Consider the following 26,470-nt stretch of genomic DNA (forward strand, 5'->3'; position numbering starts at 1 on the left):
CTGTTTATCTTTTTCAGTCATTTTCCCTCTGAAAATTGCCTCCAGGTTTAAAAAAAAAAAAAAGGTTTCTGGGGCTCATTTCAATGCTTCCCTTCTCTCAGTCTTGCACTCCTTTTGTGCCAATGTCTAAAGGCATTTTTCTACATATTTTTATAAATTTTCTATTTGCTTAAAGTCATATAGCTAGTTCCACATTGTCAGAAGAAGAGCTTTTCACTTTGCTTTTTGCATTAACAATATATTCTGGAAGTCATTCTATATCATTTTACAAAGATCTTTTTTTGTCGCTTCACAAAACTCGATTGTATTTGTTTGTATCATAGTCTATTCAACCAACTAAGGTTTTCCATTTAAGTAGTTTCCAGTCTTTTTGCAGTTATAAATAACACTGTAATGAATAACCTGGTGCATATGTATTTTCATAATTTTTGAGGTGTATATTTAGGGTAAATTTCTAACACTGTGATTGCTAAGTCATAGGGTAAGTACATATGTGATTCTGTTAGATATAACTATTTCCCTACATACAGATTGTACCATTTTGCATTCCAGTAGATGAGAATGCTTATTTTTCCTAGCCTCATCTACAGAATGTTGCCACCCTTTTTAATTTTTGCTAATCTAATCAGTTTTTTTAAATCTCAAAATCACTTTGATTAGAATAGGTCTCATTACTGTTGAAGTTAAATACCTTTTCATATGTTTAAGAGGCAGTTTATTTCTTTTAAAAATTGTGTGCTCATTTTTTCATCTCATTTTTCTATTTTGAATTTTTTGAGTGTTTTGTCCTAAATTTTTAAAAAGTTATTTATACGTTTAGCAATATTAGCCCTTTGCCCAAGAAATAAGTTGTAAATATTTTCTCCCAGTATGTCATTTTCTTTCAATTTTGTTTATGGTATTTTTGTATAGGAACATTTCCCCCCTGCATTTTTATGTAATCAAATGAGTTAGTCTTTTCCTATATGCATTTAGGTTTTCAGTAATAGTTAGAAAGCTTTGTCCACACTCAGGTTATAGAAAAATCCATTAGTTTTCTTTTAGTACTTGTATGTTTTTGTTTGTACATTTAGATCCTTGATGTATATGGACTTTATTCTTGTGTGTGCTGAGGTATGGAACTAATTTTATCTTTTTTTCCTCCCCTAAATGGCTATCCAGTTTCCCAGTACTTTTTATTAAAAACTTCATACATAAAAAAATAAAAATAAAAACTTCATACATGTCTCAGTGATTTGAGACTACATCTTGATTATGTACTAAGCTTCTGTATTGCCAGAAAGTTTTAAAGATCAGAAAGTTACACTTCTTTCTCACTCAGTTATCAATATATATTTAAGTCAATTACTTCGTTTAGAAAAAATAACTCATACAAGACTACCTGTTTCAAAAAATGTGTAATAATTTTGGTAACAATATACTAGCATACTGGGGGAAAATTAAACAAATCTCATCTCTCTAAAGAGACGTAAGTCCTCTTGGGATATTTTCATGTGGACAAATTTCCTGGCACATTTAAGTTCTGTGGTATAATAAACAGTAATCGTACTAATTGATCAAGACTAGAAGAGAAGGTCATTCAAATTGAAGGAGAGGTAGACCTGTTTGTTTTCCCTTAAACTTTGATTTCTAAATCACTGGTCGTAGTTCCAAACTATTAATGAAATACTTTCTTATTCTTAAGGTTCATAGATCATCTTTTCAAATCAAATATGCAAAATATTTTTCACATAAACTTCAGATGAACATCACAGAAATATTAAGGCTAAACCATTCAGCTTCCTCCAAATCCTTGAATATCCCACCTGTCCAAATTGTGATACATGTTGATCTGTTGATTATCTGTTCTTACATAATTGCTCCTTAAATTATCCCTTAATTTGACTTTGAGGATGTTCCTCAAATAGGCAAATTAGATTGAATTCAAAGATTACTAGATGGTCCAGTGATTAAGACTTTGCCTTCCAGTGCAGGGGGGCCGTGTTCAATCCTTGGTCAGAGAGTTAAGGTCCCACATGCCTCAGGGGCAAAAAGTGAAAATTGCTCATTTGTGTCCAGCTCTTTGCCACGCCATGGATTGTAGCCTGCCAGGCTCCTCTGTCCGTGGAATTCTTCAGGCCAGAATACTGGAGTGGGTAGCCATTCCCTTCTCTAGGGAATCTTCCTAACTCAGGGATGGAACCCAGGTCTCCCACATTGCATGCAGATTCTTTACCATCTGAGCCACCAGGGAAGGCCCAGGGGCAAAAAAACTAAAATATAAAAAAGAAGCATTATTGAAACAAATTCAATAAACTTTTAAAATGGTCCATAACCAAAAAAATCTTTAAAAAAATTAAATTGATTGTGGCAATCATTAAAAAAAAAAAAAGATTGTTGTTGTTCAGTTGCTAAGTCATGTTCCGACTCTTTGCAATCCCATGGACTGCAGCACGCCAGGCTTCCCTGTCCTTCACTGTCTCCCCGAGTTTGCTCAGACTCATGTCCATTGAGTTGGTGATGCCATCCAACCATCCTCTCCTCTATCACCCCCTTCTCCTCCTGCCCTCAGTTTTTCCCGGCATCAGGGTCTTTTCCAATGAGTTGGCTCTTTTCATCAGATGGCCACAGTATTGGAGCTTCAGCAACAGTCCTTCCAATGAATATTCAGGTTGATTTCCTTTAGGATTGACTGGTTTGATCTCCTTGCAGTCCAGGGGACTCTCAGGAGTCTTCTCCAGCTCCACAATTTGAAAGCATCAATTCTTCAGCAGTCAGCCTTCTTTATGGTTCCAACTTTCACATCTATACATGACTACTGGAAAAACTATAGCTTTGACTAGACAGACTTTTGTTGGCAAAGTGATGTCTCTGCTTTTAATATGCTGTCTAGGTTTGTCATAGCTTTTCTTCCAAGGAGCAAACATCTTTTAATTTCATGGCTGCAATCACCATCTGCAGTGATTTTGGAGGCCAAGAAAACAAAGTCTGTCATGATTTCCATGTTTCCCCATCTTTTTGCCATGAAGTGATGGGACTGAATGCTCTGATCTTAGTTTTTTGAATGTTGAGCTGTAAGCCAGTTTTTCACTCATCTTTTTCACCTTCATCAAGAGGCCTTTTAGTTCCTTTTCACTTTCTGCCATAAGGGTGGTATCATCTGCATATCTGAGGTTATTGATATTTCTCTTGGCAATCTTTCTTTCATCTTGTGATTCATCCAGTCCAGCATTTCACATGATGTACTCTGCATATAAGTTCAATAAGCAGGGTGACAATATACAGCCTTGATGTAATCCTTTCCCAATTTTGAACCAGTCTGTTGTTCCATGTCTGGTTCTAACTGTTGCCTCTTGACCTGGTTACAGGTTTCTCAGGAGGCAGGTAAGGTGGTCTCTTATTCCCGTCTCTTAAGAATTTTCTAGATTGTTGTGATCCACACAGTCAAAGGTTTCAGTATAGTCACTGAAGTGGAAGTAGATGTTTTTCTGGATTTCTCTTGCTTTTTCTATGACCCAAATTGTTGGCAAATTGATCTGTGGTTCCTCTGCCTTTTCTAAACCCCACTTGTACATATGGAAATTCTCAGTTCACATACAGTTGAAGCCTAGCTTGAAGGATTTTGAGCATTACCTTGCTAGCATGTGAAATGAGCAAGATCGTGCAGTAGTTTGAGCATTCTTTGGCATTGCTCTTCTTTGGGATTGGAATGAAAACTGACATTTTCCAGTCCTGTGGTCACTGCTGAGTTTTCCAAATTTGCTTGCACTCTAAGGGCAGCATGTTCACAGCATCATCTTTTAGGATTTGAATTAGCTCAGCTAGTATTCCATCACCTCCACTAGTTTTGTTCATAGTAATCCTTCCTAAGGCCCACTTGACTTCACACTGCAGGATGTCTGGCTTGAGGTGAGTGACCACACCATCGTGGTTATCCAGGTCATTAAGACCTTTTTTGTACAGTTCTTCTGTGTAGTCTTGCCACCTCTTCTTAATCTCTTTTGCTTCTATTTTAGGTCCATATCATTTCTGACCTTTATTGTGCCCATCTTTGTATGAAATGTCCCCTTGCTATCTCTAATTTTCTTGAAGACATCTCTAGTCTTTCCCATTCTGTTGTTTTCCTCTATTTCTTTGCATTGTTCACTTAAGAATGCCTTTTTATCTCTCCTTACTATTCTCTGGAACTCTGCATTCAGATGCGTATATCTTTTCTTTTCTCTACCTTTCGCTTCACTTTTCTCAGCTATTTGTAAGGCCTCCTCAGACAACCATTTTGCCTTGTTGCATTTCCTAATTTTGGAAATGGTTTTGGTCACCACCTGCTGTACAATGTTACAAATCTCTGTCCATAGTTCTTCAGTCACTCTGTCTATCAGATCTAAACCCTTGAATCTATTTGTCACTTCCACTGTATAATCATAAGGGATTTGATTTAGGTCATACCAGAATGATCAAGTGGTTTTCCCTACCCTCTTCAATTTAAGCCTGAATTTTGCAATAAGGAGCTCATGATCTGAACCACAGTCAGCTCTTGGTCTTTTTTTTGCTGATCCTGTGGAGCTTTGGCTGCAAAGAGTATAATCAATCTGATTTTGGTATGACCATCTGATGTCCATGTGTGGAGTCATTTCTTCCGTTTTTGGAAGAGAGTGTTTGCTATGACCAGTGCATTCTCTTGGCAAAACTGTTAGCCTTTGCCCTGCTTCATTTTGTACTCCAAGGCCAAACTTGCCTGTTATTCCAGGTATCTCTTGACTTCCTACTTTTGCATTCGTCTCCTGTGATGAAAAGGACATCTTTTGGTGTTAGTTCTAGGAGGTCTTGTAGGTCTTCATAGAACCATTCAACTTCAGTTTCTTCAGCATTAGTGGTTGGGGCGTAAACTTGGATTACTGTAATGTTGAATGGTTTGCCTTGAAAACAAACAGAGACCATTTAGTAATTTTTGAGATCACGCCCAAGTGCTGCATTTCAGACCCTTTTGTTGACTATGAGGGTTAATAGTAAAAAGAAAAAAAAAAAAGATTACTAGATAATATTTGGGTTTTTAGAGGATAATACCTATGTTTTTCCTTGAATTCATTAATTTAATAGTACCATAAGTTTTTCTGATATTGATCCTTTTAGAGTAAATAATATTAGGTAGTTACCTAATATTTTAAAACATAATACTAGGCAATACTTCTCTGTGCCAGGCAAGGCCATTTTCATGGAAATGTGAATTGTGCAGTCATACTGGTCCCCATCCTTTGAAGAGCCCAGCATTTGGTTTAATGCTCTGCTGTCAACATTTTGAAACTGTAGTACATTTTATTTTTAATTAAAATATTTTTTATTATATTTTTTGACTGCACTGGATCCTTTTGTACATGGGCCTTCTCTAGTCACAGTGAGCCGTTACTCTTTGCTGCAGTGCTTGGGCTTCTTACTGCAGTGGCTTCTGTTGCAGAGCACGGGCTCAGTAGTTGTGGTACTTAATTGTGGGGTCAACTAAGCCCCCCTCCCCCCCGCCCCCGTGTGTAGAATCTCCCTGGACCAGGGATTGAACTCATGTTCCCTACATTGGCAGGTTGATTCTCAACCATTGGACCACCAGGGAAGCCCTGTAGTAATCTTTTTTCTTAATATATCTATTTTATTGAAGTATAGTTGACTTACAATGTTTCAGGTGCACAGCAAGGTGATTCTTGACACATATATTATTTTTGAAATTACTTTCCTTTATAGGTTATTATAAGATATTGACTATATTTCCCTATGCTATATAGTAAACTTTTGTTGCTTGTTATATATCTTTTAAAATTAGAAATCTAGCATTCTACTCATACTAAGTCAAACAAGTGGATTCAAAATGTCATAAATTTTTGTTAGGCAAAAATTAATAAATTTTCTAAAATACATATATTATACATATTATTTATATATGTGTATACAAAAGCTTTTCTATTGCATCTTGATAGAGGCTTGAAAAAGAGCATAAAAAAGAGATGGAGAAATTGGAAAACATAAGCTAAATGAAATGGTAGCACTGAATACTGAATATGAAATAGAAAAAGTGAAACAAACTAGATAAAAGTTAAAGATCAAAAAAAAAAAAAGTTAAAGATCATCGTATCGTCCAGTTGTTTTTAAACATGGCTGCTCATTAGAAACATATCTGGAGCTCTGGAGAAAAAGCAATACCTGGGCATTTACATTTTTCAAAAAATTTCAAGATAATTCTGGTATGCATCTGGATTTTAAAGTGATTACAGGTTTTGCTATTAAATAGTAGTTTTGGTGATATAGGGTTCTTTTATTTTTCTTTTCACCAATCATGATACAGTGGTATTATGTGAGTAATAGTTACATAATCATAATAGTGAAAGATGTTTATCAGTTTTCACAATTGTCAGACAAAAAATAAAAGATAATTACAATTGCAAGTCATAATGGGAACATGATTAACCTAACAATATAAAATAATTACATACAATTTGGGGGGGGGTCAAGCAGTGATATGGTAAGTGGAGTGCATACATGCACGTTTTCATCCACCAGCCAGTCTATGTCTTTTGGTTGGTGTGTTTAATCTATTTACATTTAAGGTAATTATCCATATGTAGATCCTATTACCATTTTCTTAATTGTTTGGGGTTTATTCTCTGTAGGTCTTTTCCTTCTTTTGTGTTTCCTGCGTAGAGAAGTTCCTTTAGCATTCATTGTAAAAGCTGGTTTGGTGGTGCTGAATTCTCTTGACTTTTGCTTGTCTGGAAAGTTTTTTATTTCTCCATCATATGTGAATGAGAGTCTTGCTGGGTAGCGTGTTCTTGGTTTTAGGTTCTTCCCTTTCATTACTTTCAATATATCGTGCCATTCCCTTCTGGCTTGTAGAGTTTCTGTTGAAAAATCAGCTGATAGCCTGATGGAAGTTTCCTTGTATGTTATTTGTCTTTTTGTTGTTGTTGCTTTTAATATTTTATCTTTGTCTTTGATTTTTGTCAGTTTGATTACTATATGTCTTGGTGTGTTCCTCCTTGGGTTTATACTGCTTGGGATTCTCTATGCTTCCTGGACTTGGTTGACTATTTCCTTTCCCATGTTAGGGAAATTGAAAGTCGCTTAGTCATGTCCAACTCTTTGTGACCCCATGGACTGTACAGTGTGTGGAATTCTCCAGGCCAGAATACCGAGTGGGTAGCTTTTCTCTTCTCCAGGGGATCTTCCCAACCCAGGGATTGAACCCAGATCTCATGCATTGCAGGTGGATTCTTTATCAGCTGAGACACAAGGGAAGCCCAAGAATAGTGGAGTGGGTAGCCTATCCCTTTTACAGGGGATCTTCCCGACCCAGGAATCGAACCTGGGTCTCCTGCATTGCAGGTGGATTCTTTACCAACTGACCTATCAGGGAAGCCCAATTCCCATGTTAGGGAAGTTTTCAGCTATTATCTCTTCAAATGTTTTCTCAGGTCCTTTCTTTCTTCTCCTTCTGGGACTCCTATAATGTGAATGTTGATATGTTTAATGTTGTCCCAGCAGTCTCTTAGGCTGTCTTCATTTCTTTTCATCCTATTTTCTGTATTCTGTTCTATGGCAGTGATTTCCACCATCCTGTTCTCTAGGTCATTTATGCATTCTTCTGCCTCAGTTATTCTGCTATTGATTCCTTTTAGTGTATTGTTCATCTCTGTTTATTTGTTCTTTAGTTCTTATAGGTCTTTGGTAAACATCTTCCCCATTGTTTTCCTGAGATCCTGAATCATCTTTACTAACAATATTCTGAGTTCTTTTTCTGGAAGGTTGTGTGTCTCTACTTTATTTCGTTTTTCTGGGGTTTTGTCTTGTCCCTTCATCTGGGACATAACTTTGTGCTTTTCCATTGTGATCAACTTTCTGTAATATGGCTTTTCTTTTAGTTGCTGCGGGACTGTGCTTCTTGCTTCTTCTGTCTGCCCTCTGATGGATGAGGCTAAGAGGCTTGTGTAAGCTTCCTGATGGGAGGGACTGGCAATGGGAAAAACGGGGTCTTGCTCTGGTGGACAGGGCTTTGCTCAGTAAAGCTTTAATCCAATTATCTGCTGATGGATGGGGTTGCACTCCCTCACTGTTGGTTGTTTGGCCTGAGGCGACCCAGCCCTGGGGTCTGCAGGCTCTATGGTTGGGTTAATGGTGAACTCCAAGAGGGTTTATGCCAAGGGGGACTTTCCCAGCCTGATGCTGCCTATACCCCAACCCTGTGGTGAGCCCCTGCCAGTCCACGCTTCCACAGGAGACCCTCCAACACTAGAGGTAGTTTTGGTTTTGTCTTCTGTGGAGTCACTGCTCCTCTCCTATGGGTCTTGTTGCATGCAAGATTTTGTTTGTACCCTCCGAGATTGGAGTCTGTGTTTCCCCCAGTCCTGTGAAAGTCCTATAATCAAATCCCATTGGCCTTCAAAGCCAGATTCCCTGGGGATCCCCAGGCTGGGAAGCCTGACATGGGGTTCAGAACCTACACAACAATGGGAGAACTTCTTTGGTATTATTTTTCTCCAATTTGTGGGTCACCCACTGACGGGTTATGGGATTTGATTTTATCGTGATTGTGCCCCTCCTATCATCTGGCTGCAGCATCTTCTTTGTCTTTGGATGTGCAGTATCTTTTTTTGGTGGGTTCTAGTACCCTCCTGTCAGTGGTGGTTCAACAGGTAGTTGCACTTTCCTCCTGTAGTAATTTTTAAACAAGGAGTTCCCTTGTTTTCATTTTGCACTGGTCCTGCAAATTATGTAGCCAGTCCTGGTACCAAGCAATGTATTTAGTAAGGAGAGTATATAATTTAATAGATATTTTTGAAAGATTCTTTAGGTTTCCACATGTGAAATGGAGTTTAGGGAAAGTGAAAGAGGAAGTAAGAAGACCAGAGGGGAAGCTGACAGCATTTAAGGTGGTGGTGGTAAAGGGGAAAGTAATCAATATATTCAAAGTATAGTTTGGAGGTAGTAAGGATTGACATGAACTGGTAATGAATAAATGTAGGAATATAGAGAAAGATGTTAAGAATGACCTGAGAATTTTTTTTTTTTTTCTTTGCCTGCATGTGTCTTCCTTGAGCCCTGAGGATGTTCTCTAGTTGTGGCAAGTGGGCTGAGTTGCCTGTTAGCATGTGGGATTTTAGTTCCTGGGCCAGGGATTGAATCCACTTCCCCTGTGTTGCAATACAGATTCTCAAGCATTGGACCACCAGGGAAGTCCCAAGAATGCCCTGAGAATTTATTTTTGGGGGTCATGTTTGCTTTTTCTTTCCCTCTTCCCCCGCCCCCCCGCCCCTACACACCCTTAAACCTAAGGAAGCAGGTTCTGAGAAGACAGTACAGTGGCCTTGGCCTCCGGGGATCCAAGGGCCACATGTGTGGCCCAAAGGAAGAGGTGGGCCAGGGTGCGCTGGGTGGGTGGTGGTAGCAATAACAGGAGTATCGACACGTTGCAGTTTGTGTGGGCGTGCTGGACTGGTTCAACCGCAGTGTTCTACGGGCAACCGGCCAGCAAAATCCACATCTTCCACCTCAGACCACTTGGTCAAGGCGTGGTTCATGAGCATCTTCAGGTCTGCTAGCTCAGTTGGGTTCTTAATCAGGCATTTATTTACAAATTCCTGAAAGTCCTGGGTGAACATGCCTGTTGGGCAGCTTGGGAGAAGGCTCATTGATGATGTAGTCCAGCTGCTCAAAGATCGCCATGGCTGGCTGTCTGTCCATCCTGTGACTGCTGATGGGGCTTCCAGGGTGACCTGAGAATTTCTGACTAGAAGTGGCCCTTATTAGATGAGGAAAGTTGGAGAGAAAACATTTTTTGAGGCTGTGGTTAATAGTTGGGTTTGACACTATGCTAAGTGAAAGAAGCCAGATACAAAGGCTGTGCATTTGTTTTTCTATTGCAGTGTAGTTGATTTGCAGTGTTGTGTTCATTTCTGTGCATAGCAGAGTGACTCAGTTTTACACGTATACATTCTTTTTTGTATTCTTTTCTATTATGGTTTGTCTCAGGAGATTGGATATAGTTCCCTGTGATGTACACATAGGACCTTATTGTTGATCCATTCTAAATGTAGTAGTTTGCATCTGCCAACCCCAAACTCCAGATGGTCCCTATCCCTCCTCCCTCCCCCTTGGCAACGGCTAGTCTGCTCTCTATGTCTGCAAGTCTGTTTCTGCTTTGTAGATAAGTTCATTCATGTCTTATTTTTTATTTGTTTTTATTTGATATGTGAGATCTTAGTTCTCCAATCAGGGATCAAACTCACGTCCCTTGCATTGGGAGTGCAGAGTCTTAACCACTAGACCACCAGAAAAGTCCCATTTGTGCTGCATTGTAGATTCCACATATAAGTGACATCATAGGGTATTTGTCTTTCTCTGACTTACTTCAATTATTATGAAAATTTCTAGTTGCATCCCTGTTGCTGCAGATGACATTACTGTGTTCTTTTTTATGGCCGAGTAATATTCTATTGTATATATGTACCACATCTTCTTTATCCATTCTTCTGTCGATGGACATTTAGGTTGTTTGCATGTCTTGACTATTGTGAATAGTGCTGCTGTATCTTTTAAAATTAGTTTCGTCTGAATATATGCCCAGGAGTGGAATTGCTGGGTCATGATGGTCACAGTTTTAATTTTCTGAGAAATCTCTTTACTGTTTTCCATAGTGGCTACACCAACTTACATTCCTGCCAACAGTGTGTTATTTGTAGACTTTTTAAAAAATTTATTTATTTATGGCTTCTCTGGGTCGTCTTTACAGTGCGTGGGCTTCTCATTGTGATGGCTTCTCTTGTTGCAGAGCACTGGCTCTAGAGCACAGACTCAGTCATTGCAGTGCTTGGGCTTAGTTGCTCCTTGGTTTTTGGGATCCCCCCAGACCAGAGGTTGAACCTGTGTGCCCTGCATTGCCAGGCGGATTCTTAACCACTGGACCACCAGGGAAGTCCTGTAGACTTTTTAATCATGGTCATTTTGACGTGTGTGACTTGGTATTTCATCTATAATTCCTTTTTTGTGTGTGAAATTTCTAGAGAAAGCAAAACTATATAATAAGTAGATCAGTGGCTATCTGAAGCTTTGGATGGGAACAAGAATTGACTGCAGACAGGCATAAAGGATTTTGGGGGTTGACGGCAGTATTCTAAAACTGGATTGTCGTGTTGGTTTTGTAACTATATTAAATTGCTAAAATCACTAATCGTCCATGTGAGCTCTATGATAAGTACAGAGTTGTGAAAAGATTAACACAAAAGATTGAGAGGACTTCCCTGGCAGTCCAGTGGTTAAGACTTTGCACTTCCAATGCAGGGGCTGTGGGTTCCATCCCTTGTGGGGGAACTAAGATCCCACATGCTGCATTGTGTGGCCAAAAAATAAATATTAATAAAGATATAATAGAATATAATTTGTAATCTTTATTCTTAAAAAAGAAAAGATTGATATAGCTGTGATTATGTCAGGGAGTACTATTGTTATTCCCATTTTATAGATAAAAATTAAAAATAAAAGCTTCAGGACTTCCCTGGTGGCTCAGGGGTAAAAAATCTACCTACTAGTGGAGAAGACACGGGGTTGGATCCCTGATCTGGGAGGATCCCACATGCCGCGGAGCAACTAAGCCCATGCACCACAACTACTGCGCCTGTGCTCCAGAGCTGGGGAGCCACAACTACGGAAGCTTGCATGCCCTGAAGCCTGTGCTGTGCAACAGGAGAGGCCACCCCAATGACAAGGCCTCACACTGCAACTAGAGAGTAGCCCCCTCTTGCCACAACTAGAGTAAAAACCTGTGCAGCAACAAATACCCAGCACAGCCAAAAATACATAAATAAAATTAAAAAAATAAAGGCTTCACGGTTATAGAGCTACTAAGTATAATATGCAGTATTGGAACTTGAGTCTTTTTTGACACTAAGGCATACTCTTGACCACTGTAATATATTCACTTTCTATTTTAAAATTGTTTGCTGCATCTTGTTGATCAGAGGCTCTCTTGGAATCATAAAACAGAGAGGAAAAAAAGATGGAGACTGGAAAATTCTATCGATCCTGTACACTAGTACTTCCATTTTCACTGGATGTAGGTGACAGCAAGTTTTTTGTCCAGTGTGAGTTACATGACCACACCTTACTTGGCTCTTTGGCAAACTATGTTTTCTCTTTCAAATCATTAAGTTAAACAGTTTAATTAGGGCCACTGGTAGCTTTAAAGGCAGAGACTGTATCTTCCAAAAATGTTCTCTCCTAGGGAAAACGGATACACACAAATGAATATATATAATCTTTACTGCTTTTTATGATTACCATTAGCATAAAGATTACTATATTGATTAGCATTAAGTATGGGGAAATGTTGGTCAAAGGGTAACATTTTTAGTTATAAAATGAATAATTTGTGGAATCTGATGTACAATGTGGTGACTATAGTTAACAATATTGTAGTGTAACTTGAAATTTGTTAAGAGTAAATCTTAAGCGTTCTTACCACACACATTAAAAAGTGGTAACTAGATGAGGTGGTGGATGTGTTAACTATATTGTGTTGATCACCTCACTATATATATATATATATTAAATCATGTTGTACCCCTTTTAAATTCATATAATTTGATCAATTATACTTCCATAAAGCTGGAAAAAATGAAGCATTAAGTGCCTGCTGTGCTAGTCACTGAGGAAGTAAGTGATAATCAAAACAGGCATGGTCTCTGCCTTTTTGCAGCTTTATTTAGTCACTTTTTAGTGGGAGAAGCAGGCATTATTCTTAAGCACTATAGAATTATAAAATTTTAAATTGTTCTATATTCAACAAAGGAAAATATAAGGTTGTCTGAGGGAGCATAACAAAGGATCCTGATTTTAACTAGGGTCGAAGAGAAGACCTCTATTAGGAAATTACATTTAAACTGAGACCTGAAAGATCAGTAGAAATAACCAAAGGGAAGGAAAGGAAAAAAAAAACTTTCCTGGTAGAGGAGCAGCCTGCGTGGAGAGCTTCGTTGCTGACCACACAGCAGCGTAATAGAATATCTAGGGGAAAGCTTGAGAACTTGGATACTAGGCAAAAGATGGTCCTGAGGAGCTGTGAGCTGGAGAATCTTCTGATCCAATTAAAAATTTAAGAACATCACTCTGGCTACTGTGAACAGCGGATCCAAGGAGGGTTCAGTTCTGTTGCTCAATCGTGTCTGACTCTTTGTGACCCTGTGGACTGCAGCACACCAGGCCTCCCTGTCCATCACCAACTCCCTGAGTTTACTCAAACTCATGTCCATTGAGTCTCCTCCTGCCCTTAATCTTTCCCAGCATCAGGGTCTTTTCAAATGAATCAGTTCTTCACATCAGGTGGCCAAAGTATTGGAGTTTCATCTTCAACATCAGTCCTTCCAGTGAATATTCAGGACTGATTTCCTTTAGGATAGACTGGTTGGAGAATGGAATGGCAAACCACTTCAGTATTCTTGCCTTGAGAACCCCATGAACAGTATGAAAAGGAGGGTTTTGTTGGCTAATGAAGAGGTCTTAGGAAAACTATGGGATTTATTGTTAAAGGGAAAATTATTTCAGCTTTTAAAAGCTAGTTTTTGAACACCAGAATGTTGGTTAAGTTGTGAATGGGGGCAAATGTTTGATAAATCAGTACATCTGAAAAACCCACTAGATCAGTGCTTCTCAAACTTTAATGTACGTTCATATCACCCTGGCATTTTGTTAAAATGCAGTTCTGATTCAGTAGGTCTGGAGCGGGAACATTTCTAACAAGCTCCCATGTGATATCCATGCTCTTGGTCTTTGGCTCACACTTCGAGTAGCAAGTGACTGGGCTACTATATATGAACTAAATTCTATATTCTAATTGTCTAATACCTATCAGCCTTCGTAGTTGTTTGGACAGTTGTCAATTTTGAGTATTTAAAAACTAGAGGTTTTAAAAGATGAATTAAAGTATTGACATAGGTCAAATATGGCTTTTCATCTCTTCTATAAATAACCTGTATATACTTACTTCCTATATACTTATTTAACCTGTCCTCTGCTGCTTGGCCTCAAGTTTCAGTTAAACTTCAGAAAGGACTATATGCAATTAATGTGTACAGAAATAATATGTGATTCTTTACATCTAGTATTTAATGGGAGATGTATATCATTGACTTGCTCTGATGCCAGGATTTTATCTGCCTTATTGATTTAATAAGATAGGAACACAGGAACCCTTAGAGGGTAGTTTGTTTTCAAAGGATGTATGACTGGGTTCTAACTTATACTTGACTCTCTTATTCATTATCCTAGTCATTAGTGTTTTGTTTGATTACAATCTTAAATGCAGAAAAACTCAGACTCTTCATTCCCTGGCTAAAGGTTTTGTATTTTGGATATCCCAATAATTTTATAAAGGTCCCAGGTGGTAAATAAAACCTGGTCATTTTTCTTTTTTTTGCGTTGGTGGGGGGGGAGTGAAGAAGGGATGTTAACCTTTATTAGCAATGCAGCGTCTCTTTGTGGCATGCCTCCTGATCTTGAGAAACAGATTGATCAAGTAAAGAGAAACTTTAGAAATTATGCTTTCTGATTGAGATTATGCTTGTTGGAACATATAGGATAGAAAAATTTCACATGCTCCCTCATTGTTAAGAAATAAGAACTAAGCAATAACATTCAATTTAAAAAGATATCTGAAGTATGTTTTTAAATTTCACAAAACAAAGTTAAACCAAACAGTGGTAGCTCCTGTAGATTTTTCTCTACTGGGGAAGTGACCGGAATGCTACAGCCGCATTTGTTAAGAAAGAAAACAAAAATTGTTATTAACACCTCAAAAAAAAAATGCTAAATGCCTCTCTACTAGTAGAGTCCAGCTAGGTGAGTTTTACCTAGTCCTCCAGTAAACCAGGTAACGTTATGTCGTTTTTTGGTTAGGTTTGAACCCCGTTTTAGGGATTAAAGATAGCGGTTAAAATGTTTAACAGGGCTTTTTGTTCGGCTTTTAGACTTGCAGGAAGGCCAGCTTCAGCACCCCGTAGCTGGCTTTCCAGCTAAGGTAGGTTTCGGATGTGCAGCTTCTGCCAAGGTGCTCTGGCTGTAAACTCTGGAAGGAAGCCAAAGGAAAGAAGTTCCCGGCGCTAGTGCTTATCCCGCTCAGAGGGTCCGGCGCTGGCGCATTTTTCGTGCAGTTATTGGCTGGGACTCTGCGTGCCGCTGTCGGCCAATGGAGACGCTGGAGATCTGGCCCCGGCCCGTCCCCTCTCGGCGCCGCGGGATGAGGCCGAGACTGAACAGCCGGCGAGCAAATCAGCGGCATCCAGAAAGCCATGTCCGACTCGGAGCCCAGCGCCCGAGCGCTAACCCGCTGAAAGTTTCTCGGGAAAGAAGCCTGGACGATCTGGACCCTGCTAAGAGGAACTGTCTTTGAGTGAGATGGTCCCAGAGGCCTGGAGGGGCGGACTGGTAAGCACCGGGAGAGTGGTGGGAGTTTTGTTGCTTCTGGGTGCCTTGCACAAGGCTTCCGCCGCCGTCATTCGCTATGAGATCCTGGAGGAAAGAGAGAAGGGTTTCGTGGTGGGCAACGTGGTCAGGGACCTTGACTTGGATCTCGGCAGCCTGTCAGCTCGCAGGCTCCGGGTGGTGTCCGGAGCTAGCCGAAGATTCTTTGAGGTGAACTGGGAGACCGGAGAGATGTTCGTGAACGATCGCCTGGATCGAGAGGAGCTGTGTGGGACCCTGCCCTCCTGTACCATAACTCTGGAGTTGGTAGTGGAGAGGCCGCTAGAGTTGTTTAGCGCGGAAGTGGTGATCCAAGATATCAACGACAACAATCCCTCTTTTCCTACTCGGGAAATGAAATTGGAGATTAGCGAGGCCGTGGCGCCAGGAACGCGCTTTCCGCTCGAGAGCGCGCACGATCCCGATGTGGGAAGCAACTCTTTACAAACCTACGAGCTGAGCCGAAACGAGTACTTTGCGCTTCGAGTGCAGACTCGGGAAGACAGCACTAAGTACGCAGAGCTGGTCCTGGAGCGCGCCCTGGACCGGGAGCGAGAACCAGATCTCCAGCTGGTGCTGACGGCGTTGGATGGAGGAACTCCGGCTCGCTCCGCCAGCCTTCCTATTCGAATCGTTGTGCTGGACGCGAATGACAATGCACCCACCTTCAACCAGTCCTTGTACCGGGCGCGTGTCCTGGAGGATGCACCCCCCGGCACTCGTGTGGTCCAAGTCCGTGCCACTGATCTGGATGAAGGCCCCAACGGCGAAATCATTTACTCCTTCGGCAGCCACAACCGTGCTGGCGTGCGGGAACTATTCTCCTTGGACCTTGTTACCGGGGTGCTGACAGTCAAGGGTCGACTGGACTTCGAAGACGCCAAACTCCATGAGATTTACATACAGGCCAAAGACAAGGGCGCCAATCCCGAAGGAGCACACTGTAAAGTTTTGGTAGAGGTTGTGGACGTAAATGACAATGCTCCGGAGATCACAGTCACCTCTGTGTACAGCCCAGTCCCCGAGGACGCCCCTCTCGGAACTGTCATTGCTTTACTCAGTGTGACCGATCTGGATGCTGGGGAGAACGGGCTGGTGACATGCGAGGTTCCACCAGGTCTCCCTTTTAGCCTTACATCTTCCCTCAAGAATTACTTCACTTTGAAAACCAGCGCAGCCCTGGATCGGGAGACGGTGCCAGAATACAACCTCAGCATCACGGCTCGAGATGCGGGAACCCCTTCCCTCTCAGCCCTCACGACAGTGCGGGTGCAAGTGTCGGACATCAACGACAACCCTCCACAATCTTCCCAGTCTTCCTACAATGTTTACGTTGAGGAAAATAACCTGCCTGGTGTTCCAATACTAAACCTAAGTGTCTGGGACCCCGACGCCCCGCAGAATGCTCGCCTTTCCTTCTTTCTCTTAGAGCAAGGAGCTGAAACAGGCCTAGTGGGTCGCTATTTTACGATAAATCGTGACAGTGGCGTCGTGTCGTCCTTAGTGCCCCTGGACCATGAGGATCGGCGTGAGTTTGAGTTAACAGCTCACATCAGTGATGGGGGCACTCCTGTCCTGGCTACCAACATAAGTGTGAATGTATTTGTCACTGATCGCAATGACAATGCCCCCCAGGTCCTATACCCCCGGCCTGGCCAGAGCTCAGTGGAGATGCTGCCTCGAGGTACTGCTGCTGGCTACCTGGTCACACGGGTGGTGGGCTGGGACCCAGATGCAGGGCACAACGCCTGGCTCTCCTACAGCCTCTTGGGAGCCCCTAACCAGAGCCTTTTTGCTGTGGGACTTCACACGGGTCAAATCACCACTGCCCGCCCAGTACAGGATACAGATTCACCCAGGCAGACTCTCACGGTATTGATCAGAGACAATGGGGAGCCATCGCTGTCCACTACTGCGACCCTGACTGTGTCAGTAACTGAGGAATCTCCTGAAGCCCTGGCTGAGTTCCCCGCTGGCTCTGCCCCCAGGGAGCAGAATAAAAATCTCACCTTTTATCTACTTCTCTCTCTAATCCTGGTCTCCGTGGGGTTCGCAGTCACAGTATTAGGAGTGATCATATTCAAAGTTTACAAATGGAAGCAGTCCAGGGACCTATACCGAGCCCCGGTGAGCTCCCTGTACCGAACACCAGGGCCCTCTCTGCACGCAGATGCTGTGCGGGGAGGCCTGATGGCCCCACACCTTTACCATCAGGTGTACCTTACCACTGACTCGAGACGCAGTGACCCACTGCTGAAGAAACCGGGTGCTGCAAGCCCACTGGCCAGCCGCCAGAACACTCTGCGGAGCCTCGATCCAGTGTTCTATAGGCAAGTGTTGGGTGCAGAGAGCTCCCCTCCTGGACAGGTAAGGGTTAGCAAGTCACCCTGGAATGATATTAATGCTTTTTTATTCCTGCATCACTTTTAGGAATGTATGTAGCCATCTTCATTTTCAGTCATCAAGATGTTTTCCTAATGATGCATCCACATTTTTACTTGGCTTTTCCCAGATCAACCGTCGTGCCTTTTCGGGGAAGGAGATGGCCCAGCTAGAGTGTGGTTTGTGGTCCCACACAGTGTGGAGTTAATTCACTCATCTGTGGACACAATTCACACCCTCAGCATTCACTTGCCATAGCAACTAACCAATCGTACTAAAGGGCCATTAAGCTTTAACTCACCATCTCAGCACTCAGAGCTTAGCTTGGTATCATTTGCATTGAGTACAAGTTAATGGAAACCTCTAGCCAGTGGCAGCTGCTAGGAGTATAAAAACTACCTCATCTGTCCATCTTTCAAATGATTGCCACATCTGCATTAAAACTAATGGTTTGCTGATAATTTTCCTTTGACTGCACAGATCCTCTTCCTCATTCTCAGATGGCTTTCTATGAAAGAAATAAAATTCTAGAGTCCTTTAAATTTTATTTCAAGGACACAACAGGAAATTTTGTGGACATTACTTACATGTGCATTATAGAAAATTTGGAAAAAATGGAAAAATATAAGAAAAAATTAAAACTAATTTTATTCCCAAACCCAAAGGTAACCACCATTCATTGTAAAAGTAAAAGTAATATTTATTTTTAAAATAAATTCAGAAGGACATAAAGTACAAAATGAAAGTTCTTTTTGCCCTAAATGTTAATTCCTATCCTTTCATCATTATTATTATTATTTTGGTATAAATGTAGTGTGACAGGCAGATTCATACCCTGAGAAAAAAGATAAAGCTTTCATTTATTCAGGATAGTGTCCAGGCCTTTGTTTTGGAGTGCAACTTAAACACACTTCTATTTGTGGGAGAACGACTATAACTTTGTTACTAGTAAGTATATTATTGCTATCAACCTTTGGGTCTGGCAGTTAGACATAGGAAGCTCCACCACTTATCATCCATGAGTCCATGGCCACGTTAAATTTTCTAGACCCATTTTTAGTATGTGGAAAAGAAGTAGCAAGAGTTTTATAAGATTAGTGCATGATACAATATATGCACGGTGTTTGTTGTGTCATAGTTCCAAAAAATTCTTTAAATACTAACCTGGAGACAGTTCAAGATGACAAAGCAGAGGCATATATGGAAAGGCTAAGGAAGGATGAAAGCCAGAGAGAAGCAGCTGCTGCTTTTCTGGTCAGACTGGAAAAAACTGGCATTTTCCTTTGAATGATGTTCTCAAACGTGGTTGCACACCAGAATTACCTAGGGACCTTTTAAAAATCCTGAAGCCCAGGCCACATCCCAGATGGAATAAAGCAGTCTCTTGGAATGGGACACAGGCATTGGTATTTTTTGAAGGTCCTCAAGTGATTCCAGTGTGAAGACAAATTTGAAAAGCTTTGCCCTAAGACATGCCTGTCCATCAATTAGCATGTTTTTGAAACTAAGTTATTTTGAAGTTCACAGAACCAGCAGCCAGCCTTGTTTTGCCAGGCTGAACTTAAAAAAATTCTATAATGTTATTTTTCAACCTTAAATTATTATATAGAATAGCTCTAGGAAAGCACTATAGGGAAAATGTGAGATATTTCAGTCATCTAAGGAGAAAAATCTTCCTCAACCACTAGCACCTGGGCAACTATTTCTTTAAAAATTTAGAGCTCAGCAATGGGTATGGTGTTTCTTTTAGGGGTGAAAACATTTTCTTCTAATTATACTGTAGTGTTTGCATCATTTTAGTATATGTGAATGTACTAAAAACCGTTAAATTGTACATTTTAAAGGGGTGAATTGTATGGTGTAATGGATAAATTATGTAGCTCAATACAACTGTGTTAAAAATCTAGAGATGGGAGAATTACATACTTGGCATAAAAAGGTCAAGTCTAGGATATATAGGATTCGGGCTTTATGATCCTCCAGTTCAAGTATTAATATTATAGATATGTTTGTTTTGGTGTCAACTTGCAAATAAAAGGGATTGAGATCTATAAGAGGTCTAGTTCTTAGATATTAAAGCCAGCAAAAAGGGTCAGCTGATGGCTACAGGGATGACAAACGGTTAGGAAAATGATTTAAGATGTTACAGAAAGAGGTTTTATTTCTTTCTAGACAGTCTAGAAGTGCAAGTGGGGAGACCCTAATACTGCACTTGATAGACTTTACACAAGTCTCCTAACATTTCTGAGCTTGTGTTCTCCAATATAAACTCTTCCAAAATTGTGTGAGAATGAAAAGTAATGTATATAAAATGTATAAATATAAAATACTCATGAAGTACAAGCATTCAATAGATACCTGTTGACTAACAAGTGATAATAGCACTAATTCACCGTGTATTGGTGAATGTACCAGACACTTTAAAAGATGAAAAGGCACAGTCCCTGCTCCTGTGGCACATGGAGTACCATAGGAGACAGACATGCACACACTCCCACAAAAATGGTAAGGGAGATCTGTATAATACAGGAAGCAATGGGAGCAAAGGAAAGGAAACACCCCAGTCAGCCTGGGGAAATCAGGAAGAATTCATACAGGTGATGATGCTTGATCTGAGAATGAAAGTTGAGTAGTAGTTTATCAGATAATAAAGGGGAAAGGCGAGTAGAGAGGGACCCTTGCAGGAAATTCCATGCAGAGGGATAATGTTTTTTTTAATATTGCTGAACCTTAAAGTGTATTTGTAAAACAACTTTTGCAGGAGATAAAGTGAAGCAAGTAGGCAGGAGTTAAATCTTGAGTTACCTTTAGGCTGTGCCAAGATTTTTTATTTTATTCTATATCCGTGATAGTCATTGCAGAATTTTGAACTGATATAATGTCGTCAGAGTTTTTGTTTGCTTGTTTTGGAGTGATTATTCTGGTAGCCATAAATGAAATGTGTGTGAGTGTGCTTAGTTACTCAGTCATGTTCAACTCTTTGCAACCCCATGAACTGTAACCCACTAGGCTCCTCTGTGCATGGAATTGTCCAGGCAAGAATGGTGAAATGAGTTGCCATAATGGATTGGGGATATTGGGACTGGAGACTAAAGAAGATTTGAATGTGTACTCAGTCATGTCTGACTCTTTGCCACCCCATGGACTGTAGCCCACCAGGCTCCTTTGTCCATGGGACTTTCCAGGCAAGATTACTGGAGTGAGTTGCCATTTCCTCTTCCAGGGGATATTCCCGGCCCAGGGATTGAACCCATGTCTCCTGCATTTGCAGGCAGATTCTTTACCACTAACTGAGCCACCTGGGGAAGCCCTGTAATGTAACATGGGGCTATTATATTACATTTAGAACATTTAGACGGCTATTATAGTATTTGAGAAGATTGAGAAATGCTTGAACCAGCACAATGACAAGTATAGATTGAGGGACGTAACTATAGTGAAATTATCAGCACTTATTCATTGACATGATAAAGGGAAGATGGAAGAGGAATGAGTCAAGAATGATCCTCCTTATCCCTCCCCACTGGCAGCTTCAGGGGAAGATGGTGTCATTCTACTGAGATAGTGAATCCTGGCATAAACACCTTATAAGTCCGACGGATTTACACCTGTCATTCCCATGGGAGAAGGTTTAGGTGTTTGGGGCTGAAAGAACACAGAAAGCAGATACCTCCCTTTGAGACCAAAATGTTGGTTGCTGGCCTCACCATCGAAAGGATATTCATGAAGATCAAGGGTTTGGGAAAACACCTGGGAGGATAACCTCTGGTTTTGCTACTGGTTTTGGAAATCCCATGGTCAGAGGAGCCTGGCAGGCCATGGGGTCACCAAGAGTCAGATACGACTTAACTAAACACTACCACCAACAATAATTGGCAGCCTAGGTGAGGATTCAGATGAATTTTCTAAAAATCTCACATGCAAATCGGGATAGATTTTTCTCTTTGTGTTCTGGTGTGTTTGTGACTCCAGTTAGAGTTTGCAGGTAACTACAGTGTGAATTGAACAATCTTTCTGCATTTGTGCAAGGTGGTAGCCAGGCTCCAGGGAGGGTGAGATCAAGTCTCCCTTGCCAAAAGGCCCCCTAGGGCTCGGTGAAAAACTTGGCTCTTTTGAAACAGTCACAGTTGGTAATTAACAACATATCAAGCATACCATGGTGTCAAATAAAGGAGATTTGTAGGCACTGGTGCTGTTGGTAGCTGATCTCAATCATTCAAGAAAGCTATTAAATCTGTGAACATTAGCATTCTGCCAGGTAATGAGATTTAGTCCTTAGCGTCTCCCAAACAAGCTGATTCTTTACTGATTTGGAACGTCTCCCTCTCCTGGCTTCTCCCCCTCTCCTTCATTCCTTCCATACTGTCCTTGAAATTAATGAATGGCAATTTAGTATATCACCAGTGACTATCCGAGTAAGAGAGATTTGGTTTCTGCTGCGCCTTCTGTTACAACAGAAATGTGTACTGCATAAATTTAATAGGCTGCATTAATGTGTAAGCCTTTTCTGCAAAGAGATGGATATGTTTCTGAATAATATGCAGAGGGGCAGAGTTTTTTGTATAAAGCAGTGCTTCTAATTAGCTGTTGCTCTAATACAATCAGAATGAGGCAGAAGCTACTCCTTTAGAATATTGGTGGATGACAACACTGGCTTGAACAAAGTGACCAGTCTCAAATGGCTACTCACTCTCTGGGCTGCAGGTTGCTAGGGCTCTCAGGCTGTCGCTGTTTTCCCTGCCGAAAAGGGGCGGGGTGAGGTGGGGTGGGGATTGGTGAATTAGGGGAAAAAAACAAAAACATATATGTTGTCTGCCTCTCTATAGAGGTAATAACCCATGGGGGGAAAATGCTGTTGAGCGGGAGGAAGGCGAAAAGATAGGTGGGTTTTTGTGGGGTTTTTTTTCCCCTTCTTCCAATACTGCGTCGCATTAACCCTGCTGCTATTGGGACGTTCTCTGCTTAGCCTATTGGCTGAGCCCAGGAGTCGCTGTCTGCCAATCGGGTAGAGGAAGGCAGACAAATCTACCCCGCCACCAGCAAAAAACGGCGCGTAACCCTTGCGGCGCCGGCCCAGCCGCGCCAGAGCTGGCGTGGGGAAAGGGAGATAGGTGTCTCCAGCTGCTGTGGCTGTTTGGGGCGGGTCAGCTTCTGGGGCTTCTCAGGACCAGATAGAGAACTAGCGGGCAGCAGCAATGCTCGGCAAGGTGAGAGGTTGGGTACAAATCTGCCGGGGGGCTACCCTTTTGTTCCTTTTTTGCCACCTGGGTTACGTTGGTGGGCAGATCCGATACCCGGTCCCAGAGGAGTCACAGGAAGGGACTTTTGTGGGGAATGTCGCCCAAGATTTCCTGCTGGATACCGAGAGCTTGGCAGCTCGCAGGCTGCAGGTCGCTGGAGAGGTGAACCAAAGACACTTCCGTGTGGATTTGGACAGCGGTGCCCTGCTCATCAAGAATCCAATCGATCGAGAGGCACTGTGTGGGCTCAGTGCCAGCTGTATTGTGCCCCTGGAGTTTGTAACAGAAGGGCCTTTGGAAATGTACCGAGCAGAGGTAGAAATTGTGGATGTGAATGATCACGCCCCCCGATTCCCTCGGCAGCAGCTGGACTTGGAAATTGGGGAGGCAGCTCCTCCAGGACAGCGTTTCCCCTTGGAAAAGGCTCAGGATGCAGATGTGGGGAGCAACTCCATCAGCAGCTATAGACTAAGCTCCAATGAACACTTTGCCCTAGATGTCAAGAAGCGCAGCGACGGCAGCCTGGTCCCAGAGCTGCTCTTGGAGAAACCTTTGGATCGGGAAAAGCAGTCAGACTACCGCCTAGTGCTGACTGCTGTGGATGGCGGGAACCCCCCGAGATCTGGCACGGCAGAGCTGCGGGTGTCAGTGCTGGACGTGAATGACAACGCCCCAGCCTTCCAGCAATCCAGCTATAGGATTAGCGTCTTGGAGAGCGCGCCAGCCGGCATGCTGCTCATCCAGCTCAATGCCTCCGACCCAGACCTGGGTCCCAGTGGTAACGTCACCTTTTCTTTCAGTGGTCACACCCCTGATCGTGTGAGAAGCCTCTTCAGCCTGCACCCCACTAATGGAAAGCTTACTCTTCAAGGACCCCTAGACTTTGAGAGTGAGAATTACTATGAATTTGATGTGCGGGCTCGAGACGGGGGCTCTCCAGCCATGGAGCAACATTGCAGCCTTCGGGTGGATCTCCTAGATGTGAATGACAACGCCCCCCACATCACAGTGACCTCAGAGCTGGGGACTCTCCCCGAGAGTGCAGAGCCTGGCACTGTGGTGGCACTCATCAGTGTGCAGGACCCTGACTCAGGTTCAAATGGGGATGTGAGCCTCCGTATTCCTGACCATTTGCCCTTTGCCCTCAAGTCTGCCTTCAGGAACCAGTTCTCCCTGGTGACTGCTGGGCCCTTGGACCGAGAGGCCAAATCCAGCTATGATATCATGGTCACTGCTTCTGATGCCGGGAGCCCTCCTCTGAGTACCCACAGGACCATTTTCCTTAACATTTCGGATGTGAATGATAACCCACCCTCTTTCTTCCAGAGGTCACATGAGGTGTTTGTTCCAGAGAACAATCGCCCAGGGGACCTGCTCTGCTCCCTTGCGGCCTCTGATCCCGACTCTGGCTTGAATGCGCTTATCTCCTACTCTCTCCTCGAGCCCAGAAATCGAGATGTGTCAGCATCTTCCTTCATCTCCCTGAACCCCCAGACGGGAGCTGTTCATGCGACTCGATCCTTTGACTATGAGCAAACACAGACGCTGCAGTTTGAGGTGCAAGCCCGGGATCGGGGCAATCCACCCCTTAGTAGCACTGTGACTGTTCGTCTGTTTGTGCTGGACCTCAATGACAATGCCCCAGCTGTACTCCGCCCTAGGGCTCGGCCTGGTTCCTTATGTCCCCAAGCACTGCCTCCATCAGTTGGTGCTGGCCACCTAGTCACAAAGGTGACCGCTGTGGACTTGGATTCAGGTTACAATGCTTGGGTTTCGTATCAGCTCCTGGAGGCCCCAGATCCCAGCCTGTTTGCAGTCTCCCGCTATGCCGGGGAGGTGCGGACTGCTGTTCCCATCCCAGCTGATCTCCCGCCTCAGAAGCTGGTCATTGTGGTAAAGGACAGTGGTAGCCCACCACTCTCTACCTCTGTCACTCTCCTGGTGTCCTTGGAAGAAGACACTCATCCAGTTGTCCCTGATCTTCGAGAGTCTTCAGCTCCAAGGGAAGGAGAATCCCGCTTGACCCTCTACTTGGCTGTATCTCTAGTGGCAATTTGCTTTGTTTCCTTTGGCTCATTCGTGGCGCTCATCTCGAAGTGCCTGCGTGGGGCTGCCTGTGGAATGACCTGCTTTCCTGCTGGCACCTGTGCCTGTCTCACCCGGTCTCGAAGGAGGGAGGGGCTTCCTCCTTCCAATGGGATCCTCCGAATCCAGCTAGGGTCAGATGATCCTATCAAGTTTGTTGATGTGGGCGGCCACTCTCATGGCTGTACACCCTTGGCTTCTGCACCCACTCGGAGTGATAGCTTCATGATGGTGAAGTCACCCAGTGCACCTATGGCAGGGGAACCCGTTCGCCCAAGCTGCCCACCCTCTGATCTTCTCTATGGGCTAGAGGTGAGACCTTTGCAGGCTCAGCCAATGCTTGAGGGTTATTCAGATGCAGGCATGTGGCTGGGCCTTGTCCCAGAGAATATATTGGTCTCTCTGTAAGAGCCTGTAGTGATGTTGCCACTTCTGTGAGTGGTGACTGTGTGGTAGATGATGTGCTTAAGAAGCGTTTTGTGAATTAACCAGGCAGTTTTCACAGATTAATACTTGGGGTGGATTATGCCCTTGTCTGAGAGTAAGAAATGAAAGTGAGTGATCAAGAGATGGGGTGTTGTGGAAACACGCTGCTGGAATGTGGAGCACATGGAAGGCTCTCGTGTACGAGGTGCACCTAAACCCAGGTAGTGACTTTTTCTCCTCTTCCTGAATGAGGGGTCAGGGTTTGGAATACCTTAATTCTAGGTTACCATTCCCCAGTGGACTGAGGGAAACTTATATCTTTGCTCCACAGTGTCATCTACTCCCTCACCCACTGTGAAAGGGACTCTCTGCTTAAAATGTTGTTGTTGTTTGGTGTTCAGCCACTAAGTTCCATCTGACTCTTTGCAACCCTGGACTGTAGCCCACCAGACTCCTCTGTCCATGGGATTTCCCAGGCAAGAATACTGGAGTGGGTTGCCTTCTCCAGGGGATCTTTCCAACCCAGGGATCGAACCCACATCTCCTGCATTGGCAGGTGGATTCTTTACCACTGAGCCAGCAGGGAAGCCCCTCTTGAAACATAAGAGGAAAGAGCCAAGGGATTAGAGAGGCAACAAGGTGGAAGCAAGGGTCTTTTTGTCCGAGGTCTTCAGGTCTCCCAATCAAGTCCCCATTGGGATCGGAGCTAGATGCAGTCGACTGGGGCAGAGGAACATTACCTCTTTGGGAGAGGGGAAGGCAGTAAGTAAAATCACTAAGTATCAAAACCTGTCTTGCTGCTGAGGAATTCATAGAGACAGCCAATCTGGGAGTTTTTAAGTAGAGTTCTTCTGAATTGATGAAACCAT

At 42.8% G+C, this 26,470-nt stretch overlaps 1 protein-coding gene across 23 annotated transcripts in view; it reads left to right on the top strand.

The window, feature by feature from the left end:
• LOC147369546 (protocadherin gamma-C4) overlaps positions 1 to 26,470 on the top strand; it is a 185,828-nt gene that overhangs the window by 137,518 nt on the left and 21,840 nt on the right. The window contains exon 1 of one of the 23 annotated variants that reach the window (XM_086412068.1): positions 15,256 to 17,835. The exons of 20 other annotated variants lie outside the window; for them this stretch is intronic. In XM_086412068.1, coding sequence (XP_086268194.1) covers positions 15,403 to 17,835 — 2,433 coding nt within the window. In that variant the 5' untranslated portion in view covers positions 15,256 to 15,402. Of the gene's footprint in view, positions 1 to 15,255; positions 17,836 to 19,791; positions 25,488 to 26,470 lie in introns of those variants that run through there. 2 more of the 23 variants (XM_086412094.1, XM_086412067.1) reach the window with 2 other exon arrangements.

This window comes from Bos grunniens, chromosome 7, assembly GCF_055505025.1.
Source record: "Bos grunniens cultivar Pamir isolate PY7600 chromosome 7, Bosgru_T2T1.0, whole genome shotgun sequence".
Lineage (NCBI taxonomy): Eukaryota > Metazoa > Chordata > Mammalia > Artiodactyla > Bovidae > Bos > Bos grunniens.